This window comes from Bos grunniens, chromosome 8 (genome assembly GCF_055505025.1).
Source record: "Bos grunniens cultivar Pamir isolate PY7600 chromosome 8, Bosgru_T2T1.0, whole genome shotgun sequence".
NCBI lineage: Eukaryota > Metazoa > Chordata > Mammalia > Artiodactyla > Bovidae > Bos > Bos grunniens.
In genome coordinates, this window is record NC_141172.1 from 101,638,722 (window position 1) to 101,657,239 (window position 18,518).

Sequence of the window (18,518 nt, forward strand, 5' to 3'; positions counted from 1 at the left end):
GATCTCTGGTCGGGTAACTAAGGTCCATCGTGCTGCATAGCTCAGCCACGAAATAAATTGCATAGACATTTTTATAATTATATGTATTAGCCTTGCTGTGGTAGTGAACAGCTCCCAAAATACAGAGGTTTGCAGCAAGCATTCATTTCTAGGTCAAGTTATGTGTTGGTGGCTATGAGTCCGTTGCTATGGCTCTTTTCCACAAGTCTCCGTTCTGAAAGCTCAGCCTGTTTGGCACATGCTCGTTGCAGAGGAGGGAAGAGACCATGAGAGCTGATGGAAACATGCCGTGGCTCCTAACGTGTCTGCTCCCATCTGGCGTAGGTCTCATTTGCTCATGCGCCATTGGCCGAAACAGGTTACTTAGGGAGTGGGGATGAGCCTTCCTGGGGGCAGTCACTGGCACTAGTGAGGGTATATAATCCTCTTAAAGGTACGGAGGGAATAGCTGTGGACAATAATACAGTCTACCATACGGTTTGGTTTCTGTCCTCTCCTTTGGTCGCTGAACCATGTAGTAAATGCCTTACCTCGGTTTAAAGTGCTTTAAATGCATTTTCTCCCTATTATGGGTATCACAATTTTAGATTAATTTTTGACGAAACCAGCCTTGTGCCAGAAAGTGATGTGGTAGAGCAGCGCGTGTCTGGCTTGAATGGTTGCAGTGCATGGAGCCCTGCCATGCATTGTTGCTTCAGCTCAAGTCTCCGGAGCGATATGAATAAAGGGGTGATATTAGGCATCAGAGTCTTGTTTCTGAATTTAATACACATGCCTTCAGGGTTTCATATTGCTTCATTCTTTAAAACTATATTACTGAGATCTAATTCACATGCTCTAAAATTCATCATTTTAAACTATACAATTGAGTGGTTTTTAGTGTACTCACAGCACTGTGCAACCATCATTAATGTTGAATTCTAGATTATTTTGTCACCCAAAAAAGAAACCTCATATTTATTGTGTTCACTCCCATTTCCTCTTGCCTCCAGCCCCTGGCAACCAAAAGTCTGCTTTCTGTCTGTCTAATTTGCCTGTCTGGCTTCTTCATGTAAATGGAATTATACATGTGGCCTTTTGTGTCTGGCTTCTTTCACTTAGAGCAGTGTTTTCAAGATTCAGAGCTGATGTTTTCTGATATATACTCTTTAACATATTTCGGGATCTTTTTTTCTTAGAGATTTTAATGGAATGAGTGATATTTACCAGTGAATGATGCCAACAAAAACATTTTGGCAGATGTGGACATTATTATATTTGACAATGATCAGTTAATGTAATACATAGCATTATAACTTTCTTAATGTTAAATAATTTTTGATTTCCTGGAGAATGTTTGACTCGACCCTGATATATTATTTTTCTTTCTTTCTTTTAAAAACCAATTCTTTTAATGTATCATTTGCTGTTACTTTATTGACAAAGTTTACACTTAATCTAATTTCCTTTTTTTGTCCTACTATTTTGATATCAGATATTCTCTGAGGGCTCAGACAGTAAAGAATGTGTCTGCAATTCAGGAGACCCTGTTCAATCCCTGGGTTGGGAAGATCCCTGGAGAAGGGAATGGCTACCCACTCCAGTGTTCTTGCCTGGACAATCCCATGGATAAAGGAGCCTGGTGGGCTACTGTCCATGGTGTTGCAGAGTTGGACTTGACTAAGCGACTAACACTTAAAGTTTTTCATAGGTAACTCCTGTAATAAAATGATTCGAAACCTTCTTCATTTTTTGAAGTGTTTTGGAGTGTTTGAACAAAACAGAGCTTTTTTCCTTGAGGCTCATTAGAGCTCAGCTGTAAAGCCATTGGGACTTAGCTCACCTTTCAGTAAAAGTTCTCTGACCATAGTTCTGAGGTTATTTATTTGTTTAGATTTTCTGCCTCAATTAATTTCTCCTTGGCCATACATTTTCCTGCAAAGTCATTCAAATTTATAGAGACTTACAGATTTATTAACATAGCTATTCATAGCACACCCTTGTAATTTATAATCACACATAGAGGTAAGATTTAAACCATTGTTGCCTGCTCATTTTCCCCTCACTCTTTCTGTATTGATCAGGCTTCCTAAGTTTTAGTTTATGTAATTCATCTTTTAGAAGAATTAAATTTTTGTTTCATTTATAACTTACAAAATTAAAAAAAAAAAAAAACAAAAAAAACACCACCATTTTTTGGCCAGGCAGCATGTAGGGCCTTAGTTCCCCGACCTGGGATTGAACCTGTGCCCTCTGCCTTGGAAGCTCAGAGTCCTAATCACTGGACCTCCAGGGAGGTCCCCTGTTTGTTTTCAACTTATGCTTTAATTTTTTTATTCCCTCTTCTACTTTCTGTTGACTTTTCTTTTTAAATGAGAGTACAGAGTAAATGTGGACTGAAGTGTACTGTTTGGGATAAATCTTTTTCAAATGTATACATTTATCTGCTCTTAAGGACTATTGCTTTCCTCATGTTTCAGCTTTCTTGGGCCTGAATGATGAGTGAATATAGGCTGGATAAACTTTTCGGTTTTCTTGGGTCTAATGAGGTAATACAGGCCCGCTAGTTGCCTCTCACCAGAACAGGTGAGTAATCAGATACCCTGTTTGCACTTAAAGTAACATTTGTCTTCTTGGACTGTAGGTTAAGTTGAGTGACCAGTTGACAGGTCAGTTGAGTGGTCTGTCTGTGGGAAAAAGCTCTAGAAGAAAGCAAGCCAGGTCAGGGACAGTCAGTTAGGAAGACTTGGCTTGGTTCCTCTGTTGTTTGGGTGCAGTATAGCCTGGCCTCCTCCTCGTTTTAGGTGCTCGCCTCATCTCGTAGCGTCCAGCGTTTTCAGAGTGTGCGATCTTGCCTCCTCTGTGTGTGGTGGACCCACCCAGGGCAGCTGACTTCATGAAGGTGTAAGCAGGCACCTTCTTGTTCCTCTGACCATTCTCCTGTTCAGGGTGCCTTGAGAGGCTTTGGCAGGCTCTTCTGAAACTAGATCATCGTGGTGCCCACATTTCTCTAACGGTATCAAAAAGAGAAACTGCAGTGTTTTAGCTTGACCTGTTTTCATTACATCCATGTTGGCTCCTAATGCATACTACTTTCTTTCCTAAACCCTGGGTTTAATATAGCAATAGAATTTTACTGGTGACTTCTGTTAGTTTAATAACCTGTCTTGCGGTTGGCTGACCATGATGTTGGATCTTTTAACTGAAATTCTTTGAAAAAGAGGAGTTTCCAGAGTGGCCTAATTATGTATTTCTCTTCCTAAGTAAAAAGGGGGAGCCGGGAGAAGAAATTCTCTTATAACTGAAATTGCATAGTAAGAATTGATCATTTGGAGCAATGAGAAGTTTTTATTTATTTGTCAACTCTGCAGTTGTAACTCTCACAAGGGCTACTGTAGGTAGATCTATTGTTACAGTGAAATATTAACAAAGATGTGGTTAAGGCAGGGACTGTGACTCTAGGTGTAATTTTAATTTTAATTTAGCAGCATTTATTGTCTACTGTGAACCCAGCCCCATAGTCGGTAAGGGTATGCATGAATATGTGCAGACAAGTTGACTTTTTTGTGTGTGTGTATTTTAATAGTGATGTAGAGCCTACCGTGTTCCAGGTACTGTTCCAGTTGCTCCATATGTTAACTCAGTCTCATTATGCCCATTTTATAAGTGAGGAAATCGGGGCATAGAGAGATTAGGAATTTTCTGAAGTCATAATGATAGTGATAGTGAAGTCGCTCAGTCGTGTCTGACTCTGCGACCCTATGGACAGTAGCCAACCAAGCTCCTCCGTCCATGGGATTCTCCAGGCAAGAATACTGGAGTGGGTAGCCATTTCCTTCTCCAGGGGATCTTCCCAACCCAGGGATCGAACCCGGGTCTCCCTCATTGTAGGCAGGCGCTTTACCATCTGAGCCACCAGGGAAGTGGAACCGGGGTTCAAAACTAGGCAGTCTGGCTAGGTTGGCCTGTTTCATTCTCATTCAACTGGCATTTATTGAGTACGTTATATTGGGAAGAGATTGAGTTGGATCATTTCCAAGCTCATTCATTCATCAAATACTTACTGAGTACCTACTATGTGTCAGAGAACAGAGGAGTGGACAAGACAATGTCTCTGCTCCTGTGGAACTTATGGACTGGTGGGGAGTCAGACAGATGATCAATTAATATACAATACGTTTTCAGAGAGAGGTGAGTCCTGCAATGAAAATAAAGCCAGGGAAGGGACTGGAAAATGCTGGAGGGGTGCAGGGCTGTTTTTAGATTTTTGTGGGCTGAGAATGCCTCTCCGAGTGGGTGTCATTTGAGCAAAAACCAGTTTGAGGAGAAAAGCCAGCCCAGTGGCAACAAGAGCAGGGAGAGCCATGTCCAGGCAGAGTGAGCTACAAGCATGAAGGCCCTGAGGTCAGGATAAGCCAAGGCCAGAGTGTGGAGAGCAGGATGAGCTGGGGGGAAGGGGAGGATGTCTGGGAGGAGGTCAGAGACAGTGGTAAGATCATGCTGGCCCTGGTGGGTTATGGGAGGGAATCTAGATTTTATTCTGAACGTGAGTGGATGGAAGTCTTGGAGAGTTTTGAGCCAGTGTGTGTATGTGTGTGTGTGACATGTTTTGAATGACATTTTTCAGAGCACATTCTGGTTGCAGTAAGGAGGACTGACCATAAGATAGCAGCAAGGAAATAGGAGGCTTTTGTGTTGAGCCAAGGGGCTCACTTCTCCCGTCCTGTAATTTACGCTAGTTGCGAAGGCACGGCTCTCCCACAGTACCTGCTCAGGTCTCAGTGAAGCAGACACGCTGCCGGAGGACTCCAGGGGCAGAGGAATCAGGTCACTGTGTCCATCTGACCCCCTGCCCTTCCTCGGAAGATTTTCATATATTCTCTTTACATTTGTTCCTCATGGGGACAGTATCTTGAGGGGGGTTATCTGGGGAATAATGTATTCAGACCCTAAGGGAAAATGCTTGCATTCCTGGATTTGTTTTAAAAACAGATGCTTCATGTTTACCCAAAAGGATTTATGGCCTGAAAATGAAGACAGGGGACAGTGTTGGGCTGGGAAACACAAAAGGGATTCAGCTCAATCACACCCTTGACCCCAGAAGCCTGGGCTCAACTCAGCAGAGTGATGACTGGCTTCCATACGTTTGAACACAGTCCTCAACTTTTCGAGTCTGCTTCCTTATTGGTAGAGATAGTGTTTGCTTGCTAACCTCACAAGGCTGACGCAGGGGGCAGTGAAATAAGAATGTGGAAGCCCTATGCACAGATGTGCTGTGGAACTTGAGGACCGTAGCTTCCCTTTTTAGAAAATTCCGGGCATATCGCTCATTGGCTGTGCATATATGCTCAAATAACACCCCAGGGAACACGTGTAGGATAGGCACGGGTGTTTTTCCTGGTCGTGTAGTTCCAAAGGAAAGAATCTGCTATGTGACAGGGTCTGGTTGACGTGCTCTTGTCCTCCCCAAACCCCACTGACTTGAGAACTGAAGTTCCCACTCTCCATCCAAGACTTTTTAGACCTTCTTGTGGGCTCTTCCTGGAGGGTTTTTGACTCAGGTCCCCAGAACAAAGGTTAGGGGAGCTGGCTGGAGTCATGGGGGGACCTGCAAACAAACAGATAATCACGCACACACGCAAACAAGGCACAGTTACAGAGGCTGCACAGTGCTTGTGGGAAAGCTACATATGTAAATAAATAATTAAAACTATGAAAGTTGCTTCCATGGATGTATCTTTAAGGTATTGAGAAGGGAGTGGCTGTTCTGCCTGGGCGTGGATCTAGGAAGAATTCCAAGAGGGGGTCATTTGGGCAGATTCCTGTGAGATCCTTGGAGCCCCCTGCATAGAAAGAGGGGTGTGTATATGCCGTGCAAGCCATGATGAGGAATATGAAATAGCATAGTGAGTTCCAGGATCAGTTCAGGCCAGATTGTGGAACATTGCTGTCTGAGCTGATGTTGGCTTATCTGACTGAAGGTTTTGAATTCTTTTATTCTTTTGTGCAATGTTTAGCCGTAGGTGATGAAGCTTTTCTGAGGCCCAGTGAGCTAGAGTTGATTAAAAAAAAAAAAAAAAATCAGAGGGGAGCCCCTCAATGCCTAGTTGAGTGTCTTGCCTGAGGTCAGCGTTTAAATATTTACAGAAGAGATAAAGATGTGATGGTTGTCTCAGAGCTCCAGAGATGTCCTCTCCTGGATCCCTAGACCCTGTGTTAGGGACACTGCATGCCCCGTGGCATCAGTGTGCTGAGGAAGCAGTTTGCAGGATACTGCTGCATCAAGGTTCTGTGGTCCACACAAGAGCAGCTGCTGAGGGGCTTGCCTTCCCAGCTAACAAGCCCCTTGGCTGGGAAGTGGAGGGGTGGGGTCCATTCCCATTGAGTATCTTCTGTGAAATGCTACCCTTTCAGAAATTACAAAAGTATTTTTGATGGCATATGTTAAGAATGTGATTAAATTATCTGTGGTCAGGGAGACAAAGGAAGGTGCTTTTTTAATTTACTTTCTGTCACCCATGGAGTTGGGTAACATTGCCCTTGACCCCAGGCCGTGCTTCCCTCCGCCTTGTTCCAGACCCTGTTCCCAGATGTGCCATGTTCAGCTGGAGCTCGTGGATACGATGGCTTGGTTGACTTTTCATTTCCTGTATGTTCTTTTCTCTGGGGGCTAAGTCATATCCAGCCTGCACACAAGGAGACCTCATTCAGGGGAAGCACCTCCCCACGCGCAGCCTGTGATCCGACTGCCCCACAGGCCAGGAATGCAGACAGCATTCCTGACCAGGCCCTTTGCTTAGTATCATGTCATTTCTTGCCATATTCCTTAGTCTTTGCCTTCTAATTATTCCAAGGTGACATTCACATCTGCTAGGACAGGGTTTTGTTCTCTTGTCAAATCTTAAAACCAGAAAAGCAGCAGTAGCATAAGGTAACTGGAAGAAAAGCAGAAAAGGTAACTGGAAGGCTACATATTTTTTGATATTAAAGGGACATAATTGATTCAAGTGGCTTCCTGCTGAGACCTAAGAAGAAAGAAGTCCCTAAGTTTTTAACCTTTCCTTCCCTTTCTTTTCTGGTATTTGCTCTCCCCACCTCCTTTAAGCTTTTCTATTGTGGGAAATTTTCAACAAATATGGAAGAGGAGAGAATTTTTAATGAATCTGCAAGTACCAGCTTCAATAATGATCAACTTTGGTGCATCTTGACTCTTTGTGACCCCATGGACTGTTGTCTACCAGACTCCTCTGACTGTGGAATTCTCCAGGCAAGAAAGAATTCTGGAGTGGATAGCTATTCCCTTCTCCAGGGGATCTTCCTGATTCAGGGACTGAACCCGGGTCTCCTGCTTTGCAGTTTGTTTACTGTCTGAGCCACCAGGGAAGCCCATTACCCACCTGCTGCTGCTGCTGCTAAGTCATTTCAGTCGTGTCCGACTCTGTGGGATCCCACAGACGGCAGCCCACTAGGCTCCTCTGTCCCTGGGATTCTCCAGGCAAGAACACTGGAGTGGGTTGCCATTTCCTTCTCCAATGCATGAAAGTGAAAAGTGAAATTGAAGTCGCTCAGTCGTGTCTGACTCTTAGCGACCCCATGGACTGCAGCCCACCAGGCTCCTCCGTCCATGGGATTTTCCAGGCAAGAGTACTGGAGTGAGTGGGTTGCCATTGCCTTCTCCGATTACCCACCTATCTGTCCTTAATTATTTTAAAACAAATGTTAACACCACACATTCTATCATTTAATCTATGAATACCATAGTTACATGTTACTGAAAGATGAAGACTTTGTAAAATCATCATACTTTCATTACCACACCTAATAATTCCTTCATGTCATCAAATAATTATTTGATATTAAAGTTTTCCTGAGTATCCAAAAATGTTTTAATCCTATGTTTTAATCAGGACCCATTGCAATTGTTGATAGATCTCTTGAATTTCTTTACATCTATTGGTGTTCTTTCTCTTTCTCTTTTTTCTCCTTGCAGTTTATTTATTGAAAAAACTGGATCTTTAGTTCTCTTTAGTGTCACAGAGTGTAGACTCTGCTTATCTTGTCCTTATAGATTGTTTTAACATGCTCCTCGCTCCTCTGTGTTTCCTGTAAATTGATGTGGTGCTTTGTTCGGGATATAGATTCAGTTTTCTGGGAAGCATGCTTACTAGGTAATGGTGTGACTTATTCCAGATATGTAATGTTTAATTATCTCTTTGTGATGGTTGGTTGAGTTTTCAAATGTGTTAGGTATTTAAGAGGGTTCTGGCCCTTTAATGTACACCTGGGCCCAAGCGGTGGTCTTGAGAAAGTGGGGAAATGAGAGACTGTGGCGTGCTCAGAAGTTCCTTCTCTGTCCAAGTCTGATGATGCAGGTGGGTCTTAGGTTCTCCGTCCCTGAACTGTTGGTTCCTGCAGCGCTGGGAGATGAATCAACAGGATTTGGTGGAGAGTGCTGCCTGTTGTGTGTTTCTTGTGGTCATAAAAGACTCTGTTCACTTAAGAAATGTTAAGAAAGGAGAGGATCAGATTCTCCGAAAGTTTTTTTTTGTATTTAAAGGTGTTTCTCGGTTTGGCCCCACCAGCCGCTTTCACTGGTGTTCTCGAGTGTCTCAGCTCACGTGTAAGGTGATTCTTTTCTTCCCTCAGGATCTCATTTTGCCCAATGGTGGTACTCCAGCAGGCACGGCGAGTCCAGCTTCTTCATCTTCCCTTCTCAACAGACTTCAGCTTGATGATGACATGGATGGTGAGACCAGAGACCTCTTTGTCACGGTTGACGACCCCAAGAAGCATGTCTGTACGATGGAGACCTACATCACGTACAGGATCACCACCAAAGTAGGTCCCTGTGTCCTCGTCCGCCTGTGTGCACTGCTTGGAGAAGCCGTCCTGCCGCCGTGATCCCTGCCTTTTCCTTTTCCCTCGTCCGCACAACTCTGTTCACCTTTATCACAGCTATGGGTACAGCTTTTTCAGAGAGTGGGTATATTCAGATTTAAAAGGGTTATATGCAAGTTTTTTCTTTTATCTTAAAATGAAGGAGAAATTGTGACTCCAGTCTTTCAAATTTAGTCATAAAAAGTAAGACACTTACTTTCTATGGGGATAGTGTTTAACATGTTAATATCTCATTACTTTCTCTCTCTCTCTCTCTTTTTTTTTTTTTTTGGCTGCACTGTGTAACATGTGGGATCTTAGTTCCCCAAACAGGGATTGAACCTGAGCCTCCTAGACTGCCACGGAAGTCCCAGAATCTCTTTACTCTTGAAATTTATGAGTCCTTGTATCAGCCTGAAGTTCTGTGATGAGACCATGATTTTAATCTGGTGTCATTAGACTTGATGTCAAAAAAGGATGGGAACTAATATCTATTGACCTTCTGCCATGTGCCACTGTTTAACTGCCTGGTCTTTTCTGCGCTGGTTGACATTTGAAAGTTCGTGCGGGTGTACATGCACATGTGCTGACATGGTTTCCCCCATCTCTTTTGCCACTGGGTAATATTCCGCAGCATCGCCAGGTGCTTCAGTGTGTATTATGTCCTCGGAGGTCCTAGGTTGATACATGTATTCCCATGAGTCATTTCTAGCTACTCATTTTTTTTCCCCTTGTTGTTGTTCAGTCGCTAAGTCGTGTCTGACTCTTTGCGACCCCATGGACTGTAGCCAGCCAGGCTCCTCTGTCCATGGGGTTTCCCAGGCAAGAATACTGGAGTGGGTTGCCATTTCCTTCTCCGGGGAATCTTCCTGACCCAGGGATCGAACCTGCATTTCCTACATTGCAGGTGTGTTCTTTACCACTGAGCCACCAGGGAAGCCTTGGAAAAACCAGAACTTTGACTATATGTACCTTTGTTGGCGTTTTTCACCCTGGGGCCAACTTATTTTTTAGCCTGTAGTCAGTGAAATGCAAAACCTGGTTTTCTTGCATTTGCGCTCTAAACAGCTGAATGACAAGGTGACCACCTTGCTGGCACAGCAGCGCTCGCCGTCTTGACGCGTCCCCGCCCCTTCTGTCCTCCGCCTGCACTGTGCCTCCCTGTCATCAGGCTCTCAGGCTGACGCGGTCCTGCAGCTCACCACGCTCTCCTCTGCCTCCTCTCTGCCCTCCCTTGGCCCCTTTCTCTGTGGTGCTCTTACTTCTGCCTCTTTTCCTGGGGTTATTTTATTTTCTCTTAAGTCAGGATTATCTCAGAATGATCTCTTCCAAGTTCCAATCCCACATTTTCCCTTGGCTTCAAGGACAACACCTCAAGGCTGAACTTGTTGCAAGGTTTGGTTTTTTACTTCTTACTGTGAATTCCACTTCTGACCTCAAATCAGAGTACTTTTCTTCTCCTGTGTCAAATAGTGACACCAGGTTTAATACCTTGGTGATTCATCCGGAGCCTTATTTCTGAGTGTTATATAAAAAGGACGCTTAGGGATATGTGAAAAGGAGAAAAGGATGGATGTATCCATCTGAATGCAGAGTTCCAAAGAATAGCAAAGAGAGATAAGATAGCCTTCCTCAGTGATCAATGCAAAGAAATAGAAGAAAACAATAGAATGGGAAAGATTAGAGATCCCTTCAAGAAAATTAGAGATACCAAGGGAACATTTCATGCAGAAGATAGGCACAATAAAGGACAGAAACAGCATTGTCCTAACAGCAGAAGATATTAAGAAGAGGTGGCAAGAATACACAGAAAAACGGTACAAAAAAGATCTTCACGACCCAGATAATCACGATGGTGTGATCACTCACCTAGAGCTGGACATCCTGGAATGTGAAGTCAAGTGGGCCTTAGGAAGCATCACTACGAACAAAGCTAGTGAAGGTGATGGAATTCCAGTTGAGCTATTTCAAATCCTAAAAGATGATGCTGTGAAAGTGCTGCACTCAATATGCCAGCAAATTTAGAAAACTCAGCAGTGGCCACAGGACTAGAAAAGTTCAGTTTTCATTCCAATCCCAAAGAAAGGCAATGCCAAAGAATGCTCAAACTACTGCACAATTGCACTCATCTCACATGCTGGCAAAAAAGAAAGAAAGAGGGAAGGAAGGGAAAGAAGGGAAGGAAGGGAAGAAAGAAAGAAAGAAAGTGAAGTCACTCAGTTGTGTCCAACGTTTTGCAACCTCATGGACTGTAGCATACCAGGCTCCTCTGTCCATGAGATTTTCCAGGCAAGAGTATTGGAGTGGGTTGCCATTTCCTTCTCCAGGGGAACTTCCCAACCTAGGGATCGAACCCAGGTCTCCTGCATTGCAGGCAGATGCATTACTGTCTGAGCCACCAGGGAAGCCCACATGCTGTTAAAGTAATGCTCAAAATTCTCCAAGATAGGCTTCAACAGTACGTGAACTGAGAACTTGCAGATGTTCAAGCTGGATTTAGAAAAGGCAGAGGAACCAGAGATCAAATTGCCAACATCCCTTGGGTCATAGAAAAAGCAGGAGAATTCAAAAACAAATTTACTTCTGCTTCATTGACTATGCCGTTGACTTTGTAGATCACAACAAACTGGAAAATTCTTAAAGAGATGGAAAACCAGACCACCATACCTGCCTTCTGAGAAACCTGTATGTATGTCAAGTAGCAACAGTTAGAACTGGACATGGAACAACGGACTGGTTCCAAATTGGGAAAGGAGTATATCAAGCCTGTATATTGTCAACCTGCTTGTTTATGCAGAGTACATCATGCAAAATGCCGGGCTGGATGAAGTACAAGCTGGAATCAAAATTTCAGAGAGAAATATCAATAACCTCAGATATGTAGATGACACCACCCTTATGGCAGAAAACGAAGAGGAACTAAAGAGCCTCTTGATGAAAGTGAAAGAAGAGAATAAAAAAGCTGGCTTAAAACTCAACATTTAGAAAGATTATGCTAAGATCATGGCATCTGGTCCCATCACTTTATGGCAAATAGATGGGGAAACAATGACAGTAACAGACTTTATTTTCTTGGGCTCCAAAATTACTGCAGATGGTGACTGCAACCATGAAATTAAAAGATGCTTGCTCCTCTGAAGAAAGGCTATGACCAACCTAGACAGCATTTTAAAAAGCAGGGATTACTTTGCCGAGAAAGGTCCATCTAGTCAAAGCTATGGTTTTTCCAGTAGTCATGTATGGATGTGAGAGTTGGACCATAAAGAAGGCTGAGTGCTGAAGAATTGATGCTTTTGAACTGTGGTGCTGGAAAAGACTCTTGAGAGTCCCTTGGGCTGCAAGGAGATCCAACCAGTCAATCGTTACGGAAATCGGTCCTGAATATTCATTGCAAGGACTGATGCTGAAGCTTTAGTACTTTGGCCACCTGATGTGAACAACTGACTCATTGGAAAAGACCCTGATGCTGGGAAATATTGAGGGCAGGAGGAGAAGTGGACAACAGAGGATAAGATAGTTGGATGGCATCATCAACTCGATGGACGTGAGTTTTCGCAAGCTCCGGAGTTGGTGATAGACAGGGAGGCCTGGCGTGCTACAGTCCATGGGGTTGCAAAGAGTCAGACATGATTGAGTGACTGAACTGAATGAACTGAGGGATATTTGTGGATGAGAGAGGACAGATGGGAACACGGGTTCCCAACACCTGCTCTTGTCCAGGACCCCCACTCCTGGTGAGATTATCAAGCAGAGTTAATGGTCCGAGGATGAGGTTGTACAAATACTTTATTGCTTTGACTCCCAGGCCTAGTTCAGATTTCTGATGACAAAAACTGGCCAAAGTACAGAGTTGCTTTCCCTGAGCTCAGATGAACCTATGGCTGGGAGACAATGCAGGCAAAGTGCTCCCCACCCAGGTCTAAGTCATGGGTGTCTTATCTCTCCATTTGTGGGGAGCAGCCTTCTCAGGGCTGGCAGATCCTAGCAGTTTTCTCTACAACTTCTAGAAGATAACATCATAATATAGAGAATTACTGAGCATTTCCCACATGCTGTACTTTTTTTTTTTTGCAGTCAGAACCCTTCAAATTTTATATAACTAATATGTACCCATTACAGAGAAATTAAAAAACTCAAGTAAGTTAAAACAATAAAATAAAAAAACACAAGCTCACCAGCAAGAAATAATGATTTAGAATTCTCTGAACTATTTGTCTCTATCCATTCACAAAAATGAGTATTTTGCTAGTGGCCAATTCACTTAATATGTTGCAAATGTCTTTCTCTGCTAGTAAATGCCAGTGAGCACACTTTTATGCTATCATTTCTAAGAGTGCAGCAGTATCCCATTCTGTGGATGAGCTGTCATTTATTTTGTGCAAAGTGCTTTAAATATATCACCCATTAATCCTTACAAAGTAGGTACTGATAGTATTCTTACTTTTGCAAATGAGGAACCTAAGACACAGCAATAATTGAGAAAATTGTTCAAAGACATGCAGCTAACATGTGTTGAAACTTAAACCCAGATCTGTCTTGTGCTGTGCTTTCAAAAAGCATGATTTTCCAGAAAGTCCCACCCCTACTCCCCCAACACTGTGGTGTCTACTACTATGGTCTGACTGTTGAAACTGATGATAAATTGAAAGTAGACTGGGTGTTAGAAGTAGAGAGGCGCCTTCTGCTCCCTTTAGAAGCCATCCTCTTCTTGACTTTTATCCCATCACCAGATAGTCATCACTAAAGCTTTTTTGTTGTTCAGTTGCTAAGTCGTGGCCTACTCTTTGCGACTCCATAGACTGCAGCAGGCCAAGCTCCTTGTCCTTCACGATCTCCCAGAGTTTGCTCAAATTCATGTCCATGGAGTTGGTGATGCTATCCAACCATCTTATCCTCTCTCACCCCCTTTTCCTTTTGCCTTCAATCTTTCCCAGCATCAGGGTCTTTTCCAATGAACTGGCTCTTCCCATCAGGTGGGCCAAAGTATTGGAGCTTCAGCATCAGTCCTTTCAATGAATATTCAGGACTGATTTCCTTTAGGATTGACTAGTTTGATCTCTTTGCAGTCCAAGGGACTCTCAAGAGTCTTCTCCAGATCCACAATTCAGAAGCTTCAGTTCTTTGGCACTCAACCTTCTTTATGGTCCAGCTCTCACATCTGCACATGACTATTGGAAAAACCGTAACTTTGATTATACGGACCTTTGTCAGCAAAGTGTTGTCTCTGCTTTTTAATACGCTGTCTAGGTTTGTTATAACTTTCCTTTCAAAGAGCAAGCGTCTTTTAATTTCATGGCTACAGTCACAATATGCAGTGATTTTGGAGCCCAAGGCTTATGCCCCAATTAATTCCTCTCTTCAAATGCCTCAGTGGTCAAAAGAGGCTAAATGCTGCTGAGGTCAAGTTATATATAAGGATTACAAAGTGAATGTTAGATTTAACGACAAGAAGGCTGTTGTTGACTAAGGTGAGAGCAGTTTCACTGCAGTGGTGGTACAGCACCCCGTTTGGCAATGAAAGTCAACGAGAGAAAGAACAACGGCTGTAGTGGGGTTGTGGCTTTGATAGGAGAGGCATTTTGTTAGGATGGAAGACACTTGTATAAGTGCCACGTGGCCAATGTTGGTAGAGAAGAACTGGGTCAGAGGTTGGAGGTAAGGATGGAAGCCACTGAGGAGGGGAGAGAGTCCTGAGCAGAACTGGGGGAAGGAACAGCCTCCATTGAGGGAGCCTACTTTTCCCATTGTTTCTGGAGGAAAAAGGAAAGTAGGAGTTTTTTGTGGCAGGAAGTTGAGGGATTTTTTGCTTATATCTTCAGTTTTCCCATGAAGAGATAACCAAGTCTTTACAAAGAGTGAAGGGGGAGGTTTTGAAGTGGGGCTTAGAAGCTTTCAAAACTGCATTAACTCAGGAAAAATGGGGAAGAGACTTGACTAAGGAAGTATCCAGAGATTGCTTGGCAGTGTTGCGGGTCCAGTTGTAGAATTCATGGTTTCCGTGTGTTTCCCTGATTTTGTTTTTCCTTCAGACGGTGCCTAAGTCTGGAAAAGCAGGCAGTAGGTGGTTGCATTTTTGCCAGAGCTGCTTAAATGATGGGCTTCCCAGATGGCGCTAGTGGCAAAGAACCTGCCTGCCAGTGCAGGAGACATGAGAGACGCGTGCTCTATCCCTCGGTTGGGAAGGTCCCCTGGAGGAGGGTATGGCAACCCACTCCAGTATTCTTGCCTGGAGAATCCCGTGGATGGAGGAGCCTGGAGGGCACAGTCCACAGGGTCCCAAAGAGTCAGACAGGACTGAAGCGACTTAGCACGCACGCACTCGTGAATGACAGCTTGGAAGGGGTGTTTAGGATATCAGCAGGTCAGAGGTTGAAGTGATTCATCGTGGAACTGATGGCTGAATAAGGAAGAAAGTGAAGACAGGAGTGGATGGATTGTCAGGAACTGTAGATCCCGAGGCTGAATAAACAAGGGTCCTGGGAAATGGAAGAGTCTGTACTGTAGGAGGTGCCAGTTAGTATGGGAGATATCTGAATTTCAGCATGATGGCAACGTCTGTGGAGCGGCCGTGGGCATGGGGTAAGGCGCTGTTGGCTTGGAGGTGAGTGTTGTGTGTGGGAACACCTGGGTCTTGAGGGCAGCCCGGTTACGAAGCCTGAGAGCCTGGTGCTGTCAGGGAGTCAGCAGAAGGGCCGGTGTGTCAGCGGGTGACAGTGTGAGGAGAGGCAGAGAGGTCTGTGTCCTGATGGCAGGGGCCTCGCTAGGACTTTCGGGGGCCGTGGCAGAGTGGGAGGAGTGAGCTGGCTGTCACCAGCGGCTCTCGGTCTTGCTCTCAGAGGTTTGTGAGATGTGAGAACGCCTGCAGCTTTCCACCTGACGGCACAGCAAGGTGGAGGGCGGGGTATATTCTCAGGGGAGAGCCAGCTTTCAGGATTTGAGCAGGTCGGGGAACTGCAGGACGTTGTTACTTAAGGAACAGGAGTCCCAGGGAACCAGGTGGGAAGATCTAAGGAGGAGGTAGATGGAAGCTCAGAGGGACGCAGCCAGAAGCCTCTTCAGGTATCGTTTCAGGTGTGCTGAGCGCCGCGGGGCTTTGAAGCAGGATGAGATGCTGCTGCTGCTGCTAAGTCACTTCAGTCATGTCCGACTCTGTGTGACCCCATAGATGGCAGCCCACCAGGCTTTGCCGTCCCTGGGATTCTCCAGGCAAGAACACTGGAGTGGGTTGCCATTTCCTTCTCCAGTGCGTGAAAGTGAAAAGTGAAAGTGAAGTCACTCAGTCGTGTCCGACTCCCAGCGACCCCATGGACTGCAGCCCACCAGGCCCCTCCGTCCATAGGATTTTCCAGGCAAGAGTACTGGAGTGGGGTGCCATTGCCTTCTCTGAGAATGAGAGGAGCTAGCTACCATTTGATAAGGGAAGAGGTCCTTTCTACAGGGAGGGAGTTGCTTAGGCTTCTTAGGATTCAGCTGTGGCCTAGATAGATGGCATTTATTACAAAAGACTGAATCTCTCTAGAGTGAAAGGACTGTAAATTTTGAATTTAATGAAAAGTCTTGGGAGAAGCTTCAGTCCACAGTCACTGGGCCCATCAGCCCCTAGGGAATAAAGAGGCGTTCTTCTGTGGGAAGGTGAGGCCCGGGGGACTGGGTGAGCTCCTGGGTGGTTGATTTTACTGTGGCTCTGTGCTGTAGTCTTCCAGAGTGTTAACAAAACAGGGTGGAGATGCTTAAGAATGACCAAGGAGATACTCGTAGGGTGCAACGGTGAAAGTGGATATTCTTCGTTACCACTCTTGTGCTCAGTTGCCTATTTGTAGATCTGACTTTAGGTGTGTACACATGATCTGGTGGTCTTTGTGGAACATTCTAGACTGTGGAACACAGTAAGGTGTGAAGTGGTTGCCTCTCATCATGGGATTGTGGGTGTACACTTCCTTTTTTATTGTTTTGTTGACTACAGATACTAGAAAATAGAGATAAACACTTGTTAGTACTTTATTTTTCTTTCTGAGTTAGACCCTGAATTTCAGAGAGGAAAATTTTATTACAGACTCAGAGTTGGGGTTTTATTGACCTGCATCTTTTACGAGCACTACGTGTCTTACAACAGACTAGATTTCCCTCCAGAAATTCACAGTAATGTCTGTGGCCCAGTTTTAACAAGCATGCAGAATTCCAAGGTGAGTGCGTGTTGCTAGCCTCGTTCTCAGCTCTACTTTTTATTTCTGTCCTTATTTTTCCTCTATCTTGCTCACCTACTTCTAATTTATGTCACTTGATCATATTCCAAGTATCACTATATCTTTTCTAGAACAAGTGGTAAAAAGTAAAATAAATTTTGGGTCAGCAATTGTGAGCATCCTTTCTGTTTTATGATGATTTTTTTTTAATGTTACTGCTTTCCAAAGCATCAAACAAGTTTCACTGATTTCTTAAGTCCTCTGTCCTTAAATGAGTTATTTTTTTAAATGAGCAGGTTTTTTGTAACTATTAAAAGTATTATAGGAGAATATTAGAAAGTTTGGAAGTAAAGTTGAATGTAAAGTAGATAGTTGTCATTATCAGTTCTAGATTTTTCTTCTAACTTTTTATGTCCAAAATTTTAATACCAATGAAATCATACACAATTTTGTATCCTGCTTTTTCGGAGAAGGCAATGGCACCCCACTCCAGTACTCTTGCCTGGAAAATCCCATGGACGGAGGAGCCTGGTAGGCTGCGGTCCATGGGGTCACTAAGAGTCGGACACGACTGAGAGACTTCACTTTCACTTTTCACTTTCATGCATTGGAGAAGGAAATGGCAACCCACTCCAGTGTTCTTGCCTGGAGAATCCCAGGGATGGGGGAGCCTAGTGGGCTGCTGTCTGTGGGGTCACACAGAGTCCGACACGACTGAATCGACTTAGCAGCAGCAGCAGCAGCATTGGAGAAGGAAATGGAAACCCACTCCAGTGTTCTTGCCTGGAGAACCCCAGGGACGGGGAGGCTGGTGGGCTGCCGTCTATGGGGTCGCATAGAGTCGGACACGACTGAAATGACTTAGCATCCTGCTTTTTTCCTTAAAACTATATTGAAACATTTTTGTTGTTAAAAACGTCTTGTAGGCATGATTACTGATAACCGTAGAATAATTATACCATAATTTCCTTAACCATTTTTTTTATTGTTGGATGTTTAGTTTCTTTGAATTTATTTTAAATAATATTGCAGTGAACATCATTATACAAATATCTTTGCCACAATTTTAAAAAGTATTTTCTAATGATAGAGCCCTAGACATAGAATAGTAGCAGTTAAAGACAAATATATAAAGGGCTTCCCAGGTGGCACGTGGTGAAGAATTTGTCTGCCAATACGGGAGACTCAGGGGATGCGGGTTCAGTTCCTGGGTGAGGAAGGTCCCCTGGAGAAGGAATGGCAACCTGCTCCAGTATTCTTGCCTGGAAAATTCCATGGACAGAGGAGCCTGATGGGCTATACAGTCCATGGGTTTGCAAAGGGTCTGACATGACTGAGTGACTGAACACACACACACGCACACACACATAAGCCACAAATAAAGGAGATAATTAAGATAATTTTGAAAAGCTTACAATGAGGGCAGCCTTCTTACCAGTGACACTAAAAGTAGTAACCCTACAGGGGGAAAAATGGATA

General features: G+C 44.1%; 1 protein-coding gene across 7 annotated transcripts in view; it reads left to right on the plus strand.

Annotated features, from left to right (window-relative positions):
• The window catches only part of SNX30 (sorting nexin family member 30), a 109,691-nt gene that overhangs the window by 40,635 nt on the left and 50,538 nt on the right, over positions 1-18,518 (plus strand). For 6 of the 7 annotated variants that reach the window (XM_086316005.1, XM_086316012.1, XM_086316011.1 and 3 more), the window contains exon 2: positions 8,626-8,817. The exons of the other annotated variant lie outside the window; for it this stretch is intronic. In XM_086316005.1, coding sequence (XP_086172131.1) covers positions 8,626-8,817 — 192 coding nt within the window. The remainder of the gene's footprint in view (positions 1-8,625; positions 8,818-18,518) is intronic. 7 annotated transcript variants of the gene reach the window in all.